General features: G+C 41.2%; 1 protein-coding gene across 2 annotated transcripts in view; it reads right to left on the reverse strand.

The window, feature by feature from the left end:
• Positions 1-18776, reverse strand: part of LOC149433905 (NACHT, LRR and PYD domains-containing protein 12-like) — a 30136-nt gene extending 11360 nt beyond the window's left edge. The window contains exons 1-7 of one of the 2 annotated variants that reach the window (XM_089664291.1): positions 18648-18766; positions 18346-18512; positions 16218-16284; positions 14054-14208; positions 10030-10216; positions 6832-6897; positions 1688-3404 (exon numbers count right to left, since the gene is read on the reverse strand). In XM_089664291.1, coding sequence (XP_089520417.1) covers positions 1688-3404; positions 6832-6897; positions 10030-10216; positions 14054-14208; positions 16218-16248 — 2156 coding nt within the window. In that variant the 5' untranslated portion in view covers positions 16249-16284; positions 18346-18512; positions 18648-18766. Of the gene's footprint in view, positions 1-1687; positions 3405-6831; positions 6898-10029; positions 10217-14053; positions 14209-16217; positions 16285-18345; positions 18513-18647 lie in introns of both variants that reach the window. The other variant, XM_089664290.1, reaches the window with a different exon arrangement.
• Between the last annotated feature and the right edge of the window lie 1880 nt (positions 18777-20656).

A 20656-nucleotide genomic window follows, 5' to 3' on the forward strand; every position in this document is an offset into this window, starting at 1 on the left:
AATATATTTTAAAAATATTCTTCCCAAATATATTGACATGTATTTGAAATACTACAATTTTGGCCGTATTCAATATATTTCAAAATATATTTCAGTACATATATCTATCTATCTATCTATCTATCTATCTATCTATCTATCTATCTATTATCTATCTATCTATCTATCTATCTATCTATCTATCTATCTATCTATCTATCTATCTATCTATTATCTATCTATCTATCTATCTATCTATTATCTATCTATCTATTATCTATCTATTATCTATCTATCTATCTATCTATATATATATATATTATATTGAAATGCATTTTTTATATATTACAGAATATATGAAAGATATTTTTAAAATATATATTTTTTAAATATATTCTTCAGATTTTTTAACATATAAAAAAGTCATTTCACACATATTTCTACATATATTTGTAAATGCATTTCGAAAATGTAAATTATGTATTTTTAAAGACATGCAGTATATTTGAAAATGTATTTTTAAAAATTATTCTCATATATTTTGTAACAAAAACGCATTTCAACATATAGTGTATATATATTGTAATGTACAGTGCTGAGCGAACTATTTGCGCTTTATAAATACTATAAAATAATAATATATATATATGCACACACATACACTATACTAAATATACTATATATTTATTTATTGAAATATATTTTGAAATATATTGAATACAGCCAAATATGTAGTATTTCAAATATATCTCAATATATTTGGGAAGAATATTTCTAAAATCAACATATCAAAAAGTCATTTTAACATATATTTTTACAGATATTTGTAAATGCATTTCGAAAATGTAGATTAAATGTATTTTTAAAGACATACAGTATATTTGAAAATTTATTTTTAAAAATATTTTTCATATATATTTTGTAATAAAAACGCATTTCAACATACAGTGTATGTGTATAAATCTATATATAAATACATGTGTGTGTGTGTGTACATATATATATTTTTTATACATGTGTGTGTATGTGTGTGTATATATATATATATATATATATATATATATATATATATATATATATATATATATATATAAAATTATATTTTTGCTACTGGACCCCGGCTTGCTCACCTCCTGGTGGAGTGATCCTAAGGGTCGTAACCTGGCGCTAACAGGCAGCATAACCCATACCCACCATCAGGAGCTCTGGAGAATATTGGTTAGTACTTAGACCGGGTGAGCCCATGTCATCCGTAAGGGTGACCTACTTGTATACCTGTCCTGTTGGCCAGTGGGAAACTCTCTACTGCTCAGTGGCGGACTGACCATTTCGAAACTCGGGCGCTGCCCGAGGGCCCGGGGTCAGTAGGGGGCCCCATGAGATGCCCCTGGTACCTTTTTCATAGGCTTTTTTGAATTTGGACAAGGACACAGGGGCCCCATGATCCCCTATTGCCCGGGGGCCCCATGAGTTGTCAGTCCACTTCTGCTACTGCTATAGCTACTGGATTCCAAGCCTAATTTCAGACGGACACCATGATTACGGAAAAGAGGCTCCAACACTGAATCTGTACCAATCTTTATGACTTGAGGCTCTCATCCTTTTGCTCTATGAATGTCAAAGTGAAACATTCGTCATCCTGATGAAGGATCTATTCAAGAGAAGAAGTCAGGAGCTCGGATGTTTCCTCTGTGTAGATTGTGCTTACCTAAGATCTTTCACTGTATGTAGAATTGTACCAAGACGCTCCAAGCCCTCACTATGGATGAAACAAGAGTCTAAATCAAGACTTTCTGTGTTCTTGCTTATCTTGAGGATAAACCTCAACACCGTGCAGTCCAATGGTGCCAAGTGAAATTCAGAAAAGTCAAAATTTGTCATCGAATTGAGCAAACGTGCTACCAGAGCATCTGTCTGAGACTCATAAAGGTAGGTGAAAATATTCATCAGCTTTCTCTTGTCATCATCTGAACCTCCTGTCATGTTGTATGATGAAATCAAATCACTCAGCCAATTGATCACTTGCTTGGCTGCATTTGAAGCACGTGCATCAAGATACTCAGCCAAAAGAAATCTGGTGGTATTATGAGAAAGTCCGATGAGAAAACGGAGAAAGAGTTCTCCTCGATTATCGTCAAAGGAACAGGCTTTCTCGATGGAAGACCTTAGTCCTTCTGGAGAATAGTCAATGAAATGAGACAAGGCGGCCACAAATTCTTGAATGGTGAGATGGAAGAAGGAATAAGTCACATAAGAGGACTGTTTAGATTCCACCATGAAGCTTGATTGAAGATGTTCCAAAGATCTAAGGTCGAATGAATCCAGATCTCTCCTCTCAAATGTAAGAATATGGTTCATGACGCCATGTTCTGCCATCTTCCCCATGGATTTGAGCAGTTTTTTAGCTTCGTCTTTGTCGACAGTTTGGCTGTGATTGGCCAGAAGGTTAGAGACAAAGGTCACAAAGAGTTGTGTCACCGTTTTGGGCAACGATTCCATCAGCTGATCCATGTTGGATTGGTTTCTAAAGCTCATTGACAGCACTGTGCAGACAATCCAGCAGTATGTTGGGATGTAACAGAATGTGTACAATGTCCCGTTCTCTCTAACGTAATGAAAAGCCTTTTTTGCCAAATCTGGATTGTCAAAAAAATTGTTGAAATACTTCCTTCTCTCTGCGGGAAAGAACCCCACAATCTCCGATAATCTCTGGAAGTCACTGGTATTGATGTCTGCCAGTTTTGTTGGGCGGCTGGTCATCAAGACAGAACATCCCTTGAGTAGAGATTGTTTCACCAAACTAACCACAATTGAACCAAGTTGTACCGGTTGCTTTGTGTTTCTGCACAGTGGACCTGCTTTGAAATCTATGTGGTGATTGCTTTCATCTAAGCCATCAAGTATGAAGAGCAATTTTTCTGGATTTTGGAAGATGTCGCTAAGATGAATCTCCAGATACGGATACTCCGTACAAATCATCTCCTCCAAGGTGATCTCTTTATTATGTCGATTGAGGTCCCGAAATTTGAAGAAAAAAACAAAATTGAACCTCTGATACAGGCTGCCGTTCACCCAGTCAAAGACAAATTTCTGCATCATGGTGGTCTTTCCTACTCCCGGCACTCCGCTCACCAAGACGGCCCGTGGCATGCATTCAGATCGGTGGCACCAGCGGAATAGCTTGTCGATGCTAATGCGTTCCAGGCCGTGTTTGGCTTGCTTCCAAAAAAGTTCATGTTGACTACCGGTGTATAAGATCTCATGCTGAGAACGCTGTTTAAGTTGATAAGTAGAAACAACTATTAGATCCAAATAGCGCTCAGAGATTGGAAATCCCTGTTGATTCCACGTCGATCCCGGAGGTTTATTCTCCACAAGAGTCCGTGTTATCTTCAGCAGATGACTTTTATGGTGAGTCCAGATTTCTAAACAACACAAAAAGGAATTCAATACTTTAAAGACAGCATTTTACAAGGATAGTAGATATATATATATACTATATTCCATCATGTACAATTCTTTTTTGATGATTTTGGATAGAGCGAGGAGGGGTTAGAACCTCTCTAGGGTTTTATTGCTGTTTTTTGTAGTCAATGATGAGATTCTCCCTCACTTGATGCATGGTCACCAAAACAGGAAGCTAGAATAACCTCTCCAATGGAGGCCCAGGCAGTAACCGATTCTTTTTTTTTTAGGGAGGAGAAGAGTGAGAAACTTATTTTATTATTTATTTTTTATTATATTTATTTATTTTATTATTATATTTATTTTGTTTTATTTATTTCCATCTATGTCCTCGTTTGGGGAATGTCGTTATTTCCTGTTTGGTCAGTGTGACGGGAGTGACTTTGGGTGGGGGGCCCATGGAACACAGCCCCCTTTGGAGGGGTGGGGAGGCCCTGTTTCTGGTTGCTAGATTTGGTTTGCCACGCCCTGTGTCCATATGCAGGGAGGTGGGTTGTTCCCTGTTTACTGCCATGTGGTTGTATCCCATTGTTCTATTGTGTGTCTTGCTTGGGAGCAAACTATTATGGGATGTATGTGTTTATATATTGGCTTGGTGGGGGGTGTCTGCTGATGTGTCTCTGGTTGCTAGATTTGGTTTGCCATGCCCTGTGTCCATATGCAGGGAGGTGGGTTGTTCCCTTGAATGTGTATATCTTGTGTCTGTGTTAAAATAAAGCAGTCTATTTCCTGTTTTAATACAAGTCTGGTTGTCTAGTCTTGTTTGGTCAGCGGTGGTGTCCATGGATCTGTGTTCAGACAGGGAAGCGGGAGTCTAACGGAAATACCCTAGTGCAGTCGGGGTGCGGTTCCGTTACAGTCAGCAGCACAGTATATGATGTGAAATCTCCACAGGATTAAAACTTTACAGAGGTACGAAACCTTCCTCCCACAAGTTTTTGGGGTTTAAAAAAAATGTGGTGCTATAAATGGTGCCTGGGCAACATTCTTATCAGTTACATTGTTCCCAGCTCACTTTTGTTGGACTACACTACCAAACACCACCTACCTATGAGATGAGGAATATGTTTTGCATTCCAGTCCAAAATAGACAATGTTGTCCTCCGCAGATACAGTACAGTGAATGAGCGTTGTCACCATAGGACAGGAACTGTGCTACTAGCAGGATTACAGGTGAAAATAAAGCAAATAAAGCCCAGAAAAAAAAAGAAAATGACTGCAGCCAACACATCTGAGGACTGGTAAGTCACAATATTACACATCTGAGGAATGCAGCCAACACATCTGAGGACTAAGTCACAATATTATATTTTTGTTCTTGGTTTTATACATTCGTACCAATTTTTATTCAGAATCAACTTGTGTAGAGCCAGCTTTAATCTGCCTAAAGCAGGGGTGTCCATACTATGGCCCTCCAGCTGTTGAAGTACTACAAGTCCCGTCATGCCTCTGGGAGTCTTCCTGTGGATGTCAGAGTCTTGCAAGGCCTCATGGGACTTGCAGTTCTTCAACACCTGGAGGGCCATAGTTTGGACACCGCTGGCCTAAAGTGAGGCATAATTGTCTTTTATACATTTGTCACTGGAACGGGTTTCCCCATTGGAAAATTTCTCATCGCTGTTCCAGTGTCGTAAAATCTGAGATTTGACTGTGCTTGTGACAACTGTGACATCAGGGATAAACAGAGATGATGAGTATTCCAAGCAAGAACACGGATAGAATTTGAAAGAAGTACATGCATGATAATGGTTGGGCCAGCAAACATCAGACCAAAACTGGTGACGGCAAGCAATTAAACTGATGATAGGATAGACAAGTGCTCAGAAGGCATAATTATGGAGGCCCGGGTTGTGAGGTGACAAGGGCAACTTGAAGGAGAAGTAGGCTTTGGAAAGGGATTTGGCCCTACTTTTACTATGGATCACAGGAGTGCTTTTAGTTCTGTGACCCATTTTCATCCGACAGCGGGCTAAAGTCCACTGATGTCACTTAGCCAGTTCAGGTTCTGGAGAGATCCCGTCTTTAATGTTGGGATATACCCATGTGCCTGGAGTGGCAGCTGGCTCGACCTCTCAATGAGCCACTCCTGCCCCCTCCAAAGCCTAGCACTCCAGTGAGCGCTGGAGGGGCAGAGCAGAGAGCTGGTGACTGACAGTCACCACTCTGCTCACTAAAGAACAAGAACTGAATGAACAGTTCTCAGTGTAGAGGTGGCAGGGAACTCCCACACTTTTTTTTTAATAGATGGACTGCTCAGTGAAGGTGATAATATCAGATAGTCTACTTTACAGCCAATGGTGTGACCAATTTTCCGCTAACAGTGGGCTAAAGTCAAAGCCCTTTTGGCCCTACGTCTGTGGATCACAGGAGTGCACTTAGTTCTGTAACCCATTTTCATCCGACAGCGGGCCGTAAGTCCACTGTCCACTGACGTCACTCAGCCAGTCCAGGTTCTGGAGAGATCCGTCTTTAATGTTGGTATCCACCCATGTGCCTGGAGCGGCAACTGGCTCGACCTCTCAATGAGGCCCAGGTTGTCGGGTAAGAAGGGCAACTTAAAGGAGAAGTAGGCTTTGGAAAGGGCTTTGGCCCTACTTTTACTATGGATCACAGGAGTGCACTTAGTTCTGTGACCCATTTTCATCCGACAGCGGGCTAAAGTCCACTGTCCACCAACGTCACTTAGCCAGTCCAAGTTCTGGAGAGATCCCGCCTTTAATGTTGGTATCCACCCATGTGCCTGGAGCGGCAGCTGGCTTGATCTTTCAATGAGCCACTCCCGCCCCCTCCAAAGCTAGGCACTCCAGTGAGTGAGCGCTGGAGGGGAAGAGCACAGAGCCAGTGACTGACAGTCACCACTCTGCTCACTGAAGAACAAGAACTGAATGAACAGTTCTCAGTGTAGAGGTGACAGGGAATTCCCACACTTCTCTTTTAATAGATGGACTGCTCAGTGAAGGTGATAATATCAGATAGTCTACTTTATAGCCAATGGTGTGACCAATTTTCAGCCAACAGTGGGCTAAAGTCAAAGCCCTTTTGGCCCTACATCTATGGATCACAGGAGTGCACTTAGTTCTGTTGCTCATTTTCATCCGACAGCGGGCTAAAGTCCACTGTCCACCAATGTCACTTAGCCAGTCCAGGTTCTGGAGAGATCCCGTCTTTAATGATGGTATCCACCCATGTGCCTGGAGTGGCAGCTGGCTTGACCTCTCAATGAGCCACTCCCGGCCCCTCCAAAGCCCAGCGCTCCAGCACAGGATATTGTTGCAGCACTTAGCTGATATAAACAAAGAGGCATATTTATGACTGTATATTTGGCCTGACTATGTTATAATAATAAAGGCCGTTCAGTTGGGATTTAAAAAAAAAAACAAAACTTACCTTTCTGCTCTGGAGGCACTGTAGAATCTGTTGTGTCCTCAATGATGTGTGCCAATAACATGACATCTGAAAGAAAAGTGCAGGAATAGAGGTAAGTCACCGGGGGGCAATGAGGCTTTATCCTGGCGCTCAATGACAAATATTGGTAAAGATTGGGCATTCAGTTCAGACAAAGAAAAAAAGGGCTGTGGTGCGTGGTTTGTACCGTTCTTTGAGAAATGTGACTATAGGTTTCTGTTAGATACTACCATACCCAACTGTCCTTTGCCTACGTACAGTGGTTTGCGCCCGTCTTTCCCCAAATCAGGAAATTACCCTGAATAAATGACCGGTACATCGAGTGTAACTTGTACTTTAATCTATTTAAAATGATGATTGTTGGGGTCACCACTGTGTGAAGATTATGGTCCTCAAGGATTGGAGGCCTCCCAGTCTGCTTCCCTATATACTGTATAGACATGCTCAGTGCAGCCCACATTGCCTGAGAAACTTCCTAGTTGCTCTGAGCTGCTTTTTTGCCTTGTATTACTTGTATTCTGTGCCTGACTACCCATGTGTTGACCCCAGCTTCATCTTCTATTTTTGCTTGTCTGCTGCCTGCCCTGACTTTGGCATGTTTCCCGAATCCTCTTCTGTCTCCTGGCATCTGTACTCTGCACACGGGAGTGGTTTCTGCATCATCAGCTGGGAGTACTTGGGGGGCCAGTCTGCCGCAAGTCCATCTCCTCCATCAGGAGCCCTGATTTTGGCTTTTAACTGGATCCTCTTCTGTCTCCTGACATCTATGCTCTGTAGACATGTGTGGTCCTCGTATCATCATCTGGGCGTACTTGGGGGGCCGTGACCTGGTTCCAGTCTGCTGCAAGTCCATCCCACCATCAGGAGCCCTGACTTTGGCTTGTTCCTGGATCTTCTTCTGTCTCCTGGCATCTGTACACTGCACATGCGAGTGGTTTCTGCATCATCAGCTGGGCGTACTTGAGGGCTATGACCTGGTTCCAGTTTGCTGCAAATCCATCCCCACCATCAGGGGTCCTGACTTCAGGTTGTTTCCTGGATCCCATTCTATCTTCTGACATCTGTAGTCTGCACACACGTGTAGTCTCTGTATCAGCTGTGTGTACTTGGGTTCCATAACCTGGTTCCAGTTTGCTGAAAGCCCATACCCACCATCAGGAGCCCTGACTTCGGCTTGTTTCCTGGATCCCCTTATGTCCCCTGGCATCTATACTCTGCACACGCAAGTGGTTTCTGCATCATCAGTTGGGCGTACTTGGGAGCCATGACCTGGTTCCAGTTTGCTGCAAGTCCATCCCCACGATCAGGGGCCCTGTTGAGGAAACCGACTGGGGCTTAGACTCTGCACCCTGGGGAACCCCAAGTTGGCTTTCTGCAAGGGCTCACTACCATTGAAAACTGACAACATGCATAGTTAAGGAACTCTCTTAACCACTTGAAGACCACGCCTTTTCTGACACCTTCGTTGACATGTAAAAAAAATCTTTTTTGCTAGAAAATTACTTAGAACCCCCAAACATTATACTTCTAGGCAGAGGCCCCGGAGAATGAAATGGTGGGTGTTGCAACATTTTGTGTCACACAGTATTTACACAGCGGATTTTCAAACGCAATTTTTTGGAACAAAATACACTTTTTTTTTTTAATTGAACAAAACACAATACCCAAGTGTTTCTTACAATTTAAAAGAGGCCGAGTAAATAGATACTAAACATGTCAAACGACAGCGACCATCAACGTAAATTTCATTAGCCATAGTCGATGCTTTTAAAGCTTTTACAGGTTAACACTTTAGAATTACGCAGGAGGTCTGGTGCTAGAATTACTACCCATGATGCGAAGATTGCGGGGATACCTCACATGTGTGGGACGATTGCAGTTTATGTTTGCGGGGCACGTTAGTTCACCTTTTACGTGCAAGCATGGGGGGGCGGGGGTTCTTAAATTTTTGTATTTATTTATTTTTATACTGTCGCTTTTAATTTTTTTTTACATATCCCCTGTGATAGCAATAGGCAGTGACAGGCACTCTCTATGTTGAAATCGGGGGGTCTATAAGACCCTCAAATCTCACCAAGATTGGTGTAATCAGATTCTTTCCCATTTTAAAAATGGCGCGGTTTACATCCGGGAAAACCAGAAGTGATGAATGTTCATCACTTCCGATTTCCTGTATCATAGAGGAGATCAGAGCCGATCTGACCTCTGTTTGCCTCTATGATCAGCCGGCTGATGTGTCCCCTCCTGCTGTTTTTAAAAGAGATCCAGTAGCTACTTAGACACTTGGATTGCTTTTAAAAGAAAAAACAATACTGGGATGATGCCTGCAGCTGAAAGCATCATCCCGGTATAATCACCAAACGTCTGGAGACGTACGGGTACATTGCTGGTCCTCAAGTATGAAAAGGGTTGCATGACAAAACCGTAGTCAGTGTCGGGAATTCTCACAACCGTAGACACCTCCACTTCCTGCCACCGTCCATTGTCCGTTGTGGCTAGGACTGAAAATGAGAAAAAGCCAAAATTTATTCTGGTGACAACTACACTAGATGTCCAAAAGTATTGGGCCGCCGGCCTTTCCACACACATGAACTTTGATGGCCTCCCAGTCTTAGTCCGTAGGGTTCAATATTGAGTTGGCCCCGCCCTTTGCAGCTATAACCGCTTCAACTCTTCTGGGAAGGCCGTCCACAAGGTTTAGAAAGGGTGTCTATGGGAAGGTTGGACCATTCTTCCAGAAGCACATTTGTCAGGTCAGGCACTGATGTTGGGGGAGGAGGCCTGGCTCACAGTCTCCGCTCTAATTCATCCCAAAGGTGTGCTATCGGGGTTGGCCATGGAGGTGATTGGAACACCTGAATCCAATGATTTGGAGGGGTTGTCCCAATAATTTTGGCAAGATAATGTATCTTAGAGAACATTTCATCTCCTTAACTAAAAAAAAAATCCAAACCTCAAAATAACTGACCGGTTTTAACCAAAAAATGCTTTAGATACATATTTTTTAAACCGGGCACCCTTGCATGCCTTGTGTGCCAATGACGCACCCATGATGCAGGCTAACACTGCATTGAGCGTTCCGTCCCTCTGCACCACAACTCTTTAAATAAAATATCTTCAGAAATATTAATTGTTTTCCAAGTTTGAAACCAAAGGATGCATCGTATGCATACAACCTACCACTCTGATCTGCCACGTTGATCTCGTCGATAACTCCCAACAAATTTGGGTGCTGGTGGTCTTTTTGTAGAGCGCACAGAGTTTTGAAGAACCCGATGACGGCATCTCTCCCCATGGCCAGAACGTCTTCTAGCAGCAATTGCGCAAAGGCTTCTGGACCAATTTGCTTCTCCATTGTTCTGTAGTGCTAAAGTACAAGGAAAGTTCCAGAAGATTGTATTGGTAAATCAGAATGGATAACCAAAGTAAAAGAAACTTTATGTGAAAGAGGACAAAACAGACGCCGACAGCAGAGAACTGTATCACAAGACAAACACAAGGTGGGTGGTAGATAGTCTGTGAGTACTGAAAAGTGTTGGGTGTTTGAACGGGTCATGTCATGGGTTGTTAGTTGAGGCTGGGGAAGACCAAGCATTCACAGGACACGTTGGCACTAGGGTCGAGCGATGGTGTGGGCCGAACTCGGTTTGGTTGAATCTGTAGGAAACGGTCAAGTGAGAGCCGGCCACTGGCCAAGTCAGCTACAGTTGTGGGATTCCACAAACCACAGCCTCACGTAACTAATGGACATGGAGGATGGTGCCATTATCGACCTAATATGACTACATGGCCCTTAATGGACGATGTCGCAGACCTGATATGGCCATGTGGCCATTTTAGATCAATGAGGTCAACAGCATCCTTAGTGCTTGTTACATACAGCTACATGGCCCCAGCTGATTGAGACTCTTCCTTCATTGGCACCAATGACACAGTATAGGAGGATGAATATCCTCAAAAATGTTAATTGGTTAATTAATTGGTTAGTTATACCTAAATTCAACACATTTCTTTGGAAAAAAACAGGGAAACATGGAATTATTTGTAATGATTTGTTTTTTATTTCTGTCTGGGACTCCACTGGGGAGGTTTTCTTTCACTTTTTGTCCCTTTGACTCCCATGCAAGAAATAGGGAATCCGACTACACATGTGTGGGTTCGTTTCGGACAAAATTACGAATTTCCGAATTACAATAGTACCGAATCTAAACTAATCTGAAATAACAAAGAAAATTTTGGCCGAAACAACAAATTATTCAATTTCAAAATGAAAAGAGTAGAATAAGCAACATAGAATCAAATAAAAAAAAGTTAAATAATAGAATAGAAAATAAAAGAATAGAGTAGAATAGAATGGAAAAAAAAATAGAATGGATTAAAGCAGAATAAAATAAAATAGAGAGATTATAGCAGTCTTCTGAAATTCGAATATTGAAAAGAATAGAATAAAATACAACAGGATAGAAAAGAATAGAGTAAAAACAAATAGAATAGAAAATAAAAGAACGGAATAAAACAGAATATAAAGGAATAGTATAGAATATGCTAGAATAGAAAATAATAGAATAGTGTAGAATAGAATAGAAAAAAATAGAATAGAATAGAGCCATATTCCGAAATTCGAATTTTGAATAGAATAGAACCAGCATTTTTTGGAAAAAAAAAAAGAACCAGCTATTCTTCACAATGAATTCAGATCAATTTGATATTTTTTATTTAAATGCTTTGAATTCAAAGCCGGTCGCCAAACAATAAATTAAACATAACAAATCTCGTTACGAGTACAATTAACGAAACCAATTTTTTTGTTCTGCACATGTGTAGGTGTGACAATCGCTGATACATAAAGGTAAAGACAACAATAAAAACAGTTCTAACCCCCTCACCACTCTTTTGTCTGTGCTCCCATTGGAGAGATTGCCCGTATCCCTGTATATTGTGTTCATCAAGATACCCATCCAATAGGTTTTTTTTTCTTTAACCCCTTGACGTCAACATCACACAAATATGCGGCCTCTCAGAACTGGGCTGTTTTCCGCATATTTGCGTACCTGTCTTTCTGCTGGGAACGCCCCACACAGCACGCTCCAAGCACAAAGACCGCGGTACCACTGAGAGCCCTGGGTCCCGTTCTATCGATCAGGACCCGGCACTCCCGATTCCGGGTCACATGATTGCTGTGATAGCCTCTGATTGAATATCACAGTGATCAGCCATTGTACAGCCCGGCCCCCTTGTTTTTTTTTTCTCTCTATGATGGAGGAGAGAGATACATTGTATCATTATATACATTATATTATACATTGTATCTCTCTAACTCCTGGCATAGAGGGGAAAAAAAAAGTTTGGTAACAAAAAAAAAGATAAATAAATATTTAAAAATTTCATTAAATTAAAGAAAAAATACCTAGTTCAAGGTTTGATCTAGTTCAGTGCCAGGGTAAGTGTTTGGGTCAGGGTCAAAGGTCAGGATTTAAGAAAAAAAATTGGTGTCAGTGTGTTTTAGGTAAAAAAACAAAAAAACAAAATGCGCACTATTGTTTCTGGGCTGTACTACGGGTAAAAACAACAAATAACATACACATATATGGTATATCAGTATTCTTTGGCGATAGGTTACAGTAGTAACAAGAAACACACAGCTAAATTAAAAAAATATTTTTTTTTTTACTATTTTGGTCCAGTTTTCCTTTGATAATAAAAATAAAATCAGGAGATATCCGTTACCATTTACCACCAAATGAAAGCCCAATTTGTCCTGAAAAAAACTATATAAAACTGTATAATCAGGGGCGGACTGACCATTGGAGCACTCGGCACTGCCCGAGGGCCCGGGGAAAATAGGGGGCCTCATTAAATGCCCCTGGTACCTTTTTTATAGGCTTTTTTGGACGTGCTTTGAGTGTGGGCAATGACACAGGGGCCCCATGATCCCCTATTGCCCGGGGTCCCCATGAGTTGTCAGTCTGCTCCTGGGTATAATCCACCTGGATGTACGAAGTAGTTGTGATGATATGGACGCTTTTACTAATACGTCAATGTTGCAAAATTGTGCTTAGGCATTTAGATTTGTTTTACCCTTAGGCGTGAAGGGGTTAAACTATCAATGTTTCGTGCTGATACCACCAATTGTTATTTTTAATATTTTTTTTGAGGGGGGGAGGGCTTTGGTGACCTCAACAGACCACTGATGTCTCTTTTTTTCAGACAAAGGGGCTGAAGACATAGAGTCCTCATTCCCTTTTTCCTGCAGCCTCAGCTGCACTGCATATGAATGAATAGAAGTTTGTGTATTTTTTCATTTATTTCAGGTACTTGTATAGTGCCGTCAATTTGTTCAGCGCAAAATTTTTACACAATTTTTATAAAAAACTTACAACCCTCAGGCTCTATGCACACTGGGGGGGGGGGGGCTTTAATGACGCTGGTAGCGTTAGCTGCATAAAGTCACGTTAAAAATCTGAGTTTTCCAGTGTTTTTGCATTAGCGTTTAGCCGCGTTTTTTCCACGTTTGCGTTTTTCCACTTTTTTTACCCAAAAAAAAGGGGTTTCTTGGCTCAAATAAAGTCCAAAAACGCTGGTTTGCCTTAGCTTACAGCATTTTGCTGTTTTTTGCTACATTTCTCAGCACTTTTATATCTAAAAAACACCAGTTCTGGGTTTTTTTCCAGCCAAATAACACCCCCTGCCAAAAACCTCTGATTACAGCCTAAGGCCGGACATACATGGGTCGAAATTCAACCAATTTTTTGTCCAGACCTAAGAATAATTGGCCGATTTTCGTTCTGTTAGTTGGTCAATGGCACCGGGCGATTTTCGGTGATCGGGCATGATGGTCAAATCGTACGATCGTTTTTCCTAAAAGCGCAGGAGCCGTGACCTGGAAGGAACAGAAGTTTTGCCTGTTATATGGGGGGAACTTTATGATTTGGTCGGCTGATTTTTTTAAATCAATGATGGCGCCATCGGATTACTGAGCGAACGACGTTTTCGATTTTCGGATGAAAAATTGTTTGGATTTTGAACGATGTATGGTGTGTATGGACACATAGGGGAACACGCTAGGGAGTTTACTGGCTGTAGAGAAAAAAACGCCAAAAGACAAAAACAGCCGCTGTAAAAATGTCCGGTGTGCATGAAGACTCGTTCTGAAGACAAAATCCTACACTTGATGGTGCTATAAAGTCCCCGCTGTACTTCTTACCTCGGTGTTCAAGCTCATGTAATTCTGAGACTCACACAGGAAGCTGTGAGTAGGTAGATATTCCAGGACACAGATGATATCGCCTTTGAAATACTCGTACATCATCCTAAGCGCATGGTGTTCGTACTCAGAGAGCGTTCGACCCAACTTCTCCACTGGAAAAAAAGAACGATATTTTAGAATGTAAACTAAAAAACGTATGTTCGCTTCAAATATGAATGTGCATGAAGTGCTTCTACTGTACATCGTGATGGTCTAATCCAGCATTTCCCAACCTTTTTTTAGTGTGCAAAATCTCGAGGTTCCCCAGTGTACAATGTAAATGTTACTTATCTATGAGAAACCTGAGCCTGGGACGATGTACACAACCGCCTCGATGAAATTATCTTCACATCACAAGCCCGCCATCACATCAGAAGTCCTCCCTTCACATCAGAGGTTGTTCCATCATATCAGAGGTCCCCCATCACATCAGAGGTTGCCCCATCATATCAGAGGTCCTCCATCACATCTGAAGTCTTCCCATCACATCTGGCCCTCCCCCCATCACACCAGAAGTCCTCCCTTCACATCAGAGGTTTTCTAATCACATCTGAAGTCCTCTCATCACATCAGAGATCTTCCCATCACATCAGAGGGTCCTCCAATCACATCAAAAGTCCTCCAATCACATCAGCAGTCTTGCCATTACATCAGAGGTCCCCCCATCACATCAGAAGTCCTCCCATAACATCATAAATCTTTCCATTACATCAGAAGTCCTCCCTTCACATCAGAGGTTGTCCCATCATATCAGAAGTCCCCCATCACATCAGAGGTTGCCCCATCATATCAGAGGTCCTCCATCACATCTGAAGTCTTCCCATCACACCAGAAGTCCTCCCTTCATATCAGAGGTTTTCTAATCACATCTGAAGTCCTCTCATCACATCAGAGATCTTCCCATCACATCAGAGGGTCCTCCAATCACATCAAAAGTCCTCCAATCACATCAGCAGTCTTTCCATTACATCAGAGGTCCCCCTATCACATCAGAAGTCCTCCCATAACATCATAAATCTTTCCATTACATCAGAGGTCCTCCCATCACACCAGAAGTCCTCCCATAACATCATAAATCTTTCCATTACATCAGAGGTCCCCCCATCACATCAGAAGTCCTCCCATAACATCATAAATTTTTCCATTACATCAGAAGTCCTCCCTTCACATCAGAGGTTGTCCCATCATATCAGAGGTCCCCCATCACATCAGAGGTTCTCCATCACATCTGAAGTCTTCCCATCACATCAGATGTCCCCCATCACATTAGAGGTCCTCCCATCACATCAGAAGTCTTCCTATCATATCAGAGGTCCCCTAATCACAGAGGTCCTTCCATCACATCAGAAGTCCTCCAATCACATCAGAAGCCTTCCTATCACATCAGTGGTCTTCCCATCACATCAGAAGTCCCCCCCATCACATCAGAGGGTCCCCACATCACATCAGAGGTCCTCCATCACATCAGAAGTCCTCCCATCATATCAGAGGTCTTCCCATCACATCAGAGGTCCCCCATCACATTCGAGGTCCTCCCATCACATCAAAAACCCCACGATTACATCAGAGGGGTCACTAGGTGGGGCAGATATTGGGGGTCACATGGCAAGGGAGATATTGGGGGTCACATGGCAGGTGAGATATTGAGGGGTCACATGACAGGGAAGATATTGGGGGTCACATGGCAGGGGAGATATTGGGGGTCACATGGCAGGGAAAATATTGAGGGACACATGGCAGGGGAGATATTGGGGGTCTCTTGGTAGGGGAGATATTGGGGGCAATATGGTAAGGGAGATATTGGGGGTCACATGGCAGTGGAGATATTGGGGGCCATATGGCAGGGGAGATATTGGAGGTCACATGGCAGGGGAGATATTGGGGGTTACATGGCAGTGAAGATATTAGGGGTCACATGGCAGCGGAGATATTGGGGGTCACATGGCAGTGGAGATATTGGGAGCCATATGGCAGGGGAGATATTGGGGGCCATATGGCAGTGGAGATATTGGGGGTCATATGTCAAAAACTCATTTCTAGCACACCATTCAGGTTTTTATCGTGTGCGGAGAAGAAATGCCCCGGTAGAGGCGTGATCTGTAATCAGAGAATTATATCTCACCTTCAGCCTGAATTCTTCTCGATTCCTCCATCTTGATTGGGACCCTCTAGGGAATATATACGCTTACCTTAGGAAAAAAACAAAGTATCAAAAGTATTAGATTGCTACAATGTATCTTCTGGGATTTCGCATGTCTGTCCGATGTCTGTTTTTATCAGTGACCCCACTGGGGAGATTTCCCCTCACTTCCTGTCCTGGGGGAAGGGGGGGTGGTGTCAGGGGGTGTCATAAAGGCAGGAAGGCACAAACAGTGATAAAAACATTGTCATTGTTATTATTCTGTTATGAGTGATTATTCCTTTTTTAAAATATATTCTTCAGATTTTTTTTAACATATAAAAAAGCAATTTTAACATATATTTTTACATATATTTGTAAATGCATTCCTAAAAATGTAGATTTATATTTTTAAAGACATACAGTATATTTGAAATGTATTTTTAAAAATATTTTTCTAATATTTTGTAATAAAAACGCATTTCCACATGCACTGTATATATATATATATATATATATATATATAAATATATTTTGAAATATATTGAATATGGCCAAAATTGTAGCATTTCATATACAGTATATGGCAATGTATTTGGGAAGAATATTTTTAAAATATATTTAAAAATATATTTTTCTTCCATGTGGGTACAATCCTGTTTTGTGTGTCCCCATTGGGGAGATTTCTCATCGCTTCCTGTCCATCACAAACTAAATTCATCATTAATCGCCTCTGCGCCGCCCTATAGCAGAAATACAGCTACAAGGTGGCACGGGTGCGCAAAATCACATATATATATATATATATATATATATATATATATATACACATGATTTTCTGGGTGGGGCAAAATAAAATAATCCTAGTGGTGAATAAATACCGCCAAAATAAAGTTTTATCTGTCTCAAAAAAATGCTAAAAAATTAATATGGGTACAGTGTTGCATGACAGTGAAATTGTCATTCAAAGTGTGATAGCGCTGAAAGCTGAAAATTGGCCTGGGGGCAGGAAGGGGGTGAAAGTGTCCGGACAGGAAGTGGTTAAGTAATTGAACATAAAATAAAATGAAGTAAAGTAAAATAAAGTAAAAAAAAAAAATAAAGTGAAGTAAAATAAAATAAAGTAATGTAATATAAAATTAAATAAAATAAAATAACGTAAAGTAAAGTGAAGTAAAATAAAGTAAAAAAAAAATAAAGTGAAGTAAAATAAAATAAAGTAATGTAATATAAAATAACGTAAAGTAAAGTGAAGTAAAATAAAGTAAAAAAAAATAAAGTGAAGTAAAATAAAATAAAGTAATGTAATATAAAATAAAATAACGTAAAGTAAAGTGAAGTAAAATAAAGTAAAAAAAAATAAAGTGAAGTAAAATAAAATAAAGTAATGTAATATAAAATAAAATAACGTAAAGTAAAGTGAAGTAAAATAAAGTAAAAAAAAATAAAGTGAAGTAAAATAAAATAAAGTAATGTAATATAAAATAAAATAACGTAAAGTAAAGTGAAGTAAAATAAAGTAAAAAAAAATAAAGTGAAGTAAAATAAAATAAAGTAATGTAATATAAAATAAAATAACGTAAAGTAAAGTAAAATAAAATAAAGCAGCACAGTGGCTAAATGGTTAGCATTTCCGCCTGGCAGTACTCGGGTCGCTGATTCGAATCCCAACCATAAAACCACCTGCCTGGAGTTTGCATGTTCTCTCTGTGCTTGCGTGGGTTTCCTCCGGGTACTCCGGTTTCCTCCCACCCTCCAAAGACATGCTGGTAGGTGAATTGGCTCCTGTCTAAATTGGCCCCGGTAAGTGTATGTATGAATGTGAGTTAGGGACCTTAGATTGTACGCCCCTTGAGGGTTAGGGACTGATGTGAATGTACAATGTATATGTAAAATGCTGCGTAAATTGACGGTGCTATATAAGTACCTGAAATAAATAATAATAAAGTAATGTAATATAAAATTAAATAAAATAAAGCAAAGTAAAATAAAATAACAAAGTGAAGTAAAATAAAATAAAGTAAAAAAAAAGTACAAAAATAAATAAACTGAAGTAAAATAAAATAAAGTAATTTAATATAAAATTAAATAAAATAAAGCAAAGTAAAATAAAATAAACGTTGAATCTTACCACCATACCAGGAAGACAGCCATAAAATCAAAGTTACTTTCACTTTCACACCCTTTGCACTTCCTGTTTCCTTCCCATGATTGCAGCGTCATTATTTATTTATTTTCTCTTTTCTGCACAGCTCTTTATGTTTTTCATGTTGCAGACGGAAGCAACAAAATAACAAGCTACAAAAAAATTTTTTTTTTTCAGCAAAACCAATCAAAGGTTAAAAAATATAATAAAAAAATATGTGCAAAATGAATGTAACAAACTGTCTTAGAAATAAGATTGCATCTCTATGTATACAATGCGACAATTACCTGAGAAATTCTTTGGGAGTCATTTTTTGGATTGACAAAACTTCTGCAAGAGTGCAAGAGACGGAGTGCAAAAAAAAGGAGTGTCACACTGAGGAAAGGACTGAGAGCCAGAGGGGAGGGATGAGGAAGACGAGAGCTACAGGTCACATGATATCACCAACGTCATATGTGGCTGTACGTCTGATCACGGGTTTACTGTTAAAAGGAAAAACTGGAGAATGTTTTAAGTTACACAAAATTTGAATGGAAAATTTCCTAAAGTATACAAGCTATCAGATATATATACAGAGAAAAAAAAATAAACAAATAAATACATAAATAATAATTAAAAAAAGTAAAAAAAAAATATATATATATATATATATATATATATAAAATTATTATTTATATATTTATTTTTTTTAAAATATTATTTATTTTATCTTTTTATATATGTATTTGATTGCATGCATATTTGCATATTTAATGACTGATCATTCTGACCGCTGACAAAATAATGTGAATACCATTGATTATCTCATTACAATTGCATCTGAAAGTCGTTGTATTAGGCAGCGAATGAACATGTTGTCCCTGAAGCTGATGGGTTGAAAGCAGAACAAAAAAATGGGCAAGCGTAAAGATCTGAGCGACTTTGACAAAGACCAACTTGTAAGATGACTGAGTCAGAGCAACTCCAAAACTGCAGCTCTTGCGGGATGTTCCTCGTCTGCAGTGGTCAGGACCGACCAAAAAGTGGTCCAAGGAAGGAAAACCAGAAAACCTTTGAGAGAGTCATCCACGGCTCATTGATGCACCTGGGGAGCAATGGCTGGCCTGTGTAGTCCGATCCAAGAGAAGGGCTACTGTAGATGAAACTGCTAAAAAAGTGAATGCTGTTCTGATAGAAAGGTGTCGGGACACACAGAGCATCACCATTTGTTGTGTATGGGGGCTGCGTAGACCAGTCAGGGTGTCCCTGATGACTGTTGTACACAGCCACAAGCATCTACAATGGGCATGAGAGCATCAGAAGTGGACTATGGAGCAATGGAAGAAGGTGGCCTCGTCTGATGAATTCAAGAATGGTTTGGAGAACACAAAACGAGTTTGGGGACTCATCTGTCCTTCCTAGGTGCCTAACACCCCCCGCTATCTGTCCTGGGCTTACCTGTCCCTTATAGGTGCCCAACACCACCCACCATCTGTCCTGGGCTTACCTGTCCCTTATAGGTGCCCAACACCACCCGCCATCTGTCCTGGGCTTACATGTCCCTCATAGGTGCCCAACACCACCCGCCGTCTGTCCTGGGCTTGCCTGTCCCTCATAGGTGCCCAACACCACCCGCTGTCTGTCTTGGGCTTACCTGTCCCTTCTAGGTGCCCAACATCTCCCACCATGTGTTCTGGGCTCGCCTGTCTGTTGTAGGTGCTCAACACCCCACATCATGTGTCCTGGGCTCACTTGTCCCTTCTAGGTGCACAACACCCCCCATCATGTGTCCTGGGCTCACCTGTTCCTCCTAGGTGCCCAACACTCCCCGCCATGTGTCCTGGGCTCACCTGTCCCTCCTAGGTGCCCAACACCCCCATCATGTGTCCTGGGCTCACCTGTCCCTCCTAGGTGCCCAAAACTCCCCGCCATGAGTCCTGGGCTCACTTGTCCCTCCTAGGTGCCCAACACCCCCCATCATGTGTCCTGGGCTCACCTGTCCCTCCTAGGTGCCCAACACCACCCGCCATCTGTCCTGGGCTCACCTGTACCTCCTAGGTGCCCACCACCCCCCACCGTGTATTCTTGGCTCACATGTCTGTCCTAACTGCCCAATACCCCTCACCATGTGCCCTGGGCTCACCTGTCCCTTCTAGGTGCCCAACACCACTCGCCATGTGTCCTGGGCTAATCTATCCCTCCTAGGTGCCCAACACCGCCCACCATATGTACTCAGATTGCCTGTCCCTCCTAGGTTCCCAACACCCCAACCATGTGTCCTGGGTTCACCTGTCCCTTCTAGGTGCCCAACACCCCC

Source organism: Staurois parvus, unplaced genomic scaffold (genome assembly GCF_062004578.1).
Source record: "Staurois parvus isolate SC_StPar_1 unplaced genomic scaffold, SC_StPar_1.0 ptg001879l, whole genome shotgun sequence".
Classification (NCBI taxonomy): domain Eukaryota; kingdom Metazoa; phylum Chordata; class Amphibia; order Anura; family Ranidae; genus Staurois; species Staurois parvus.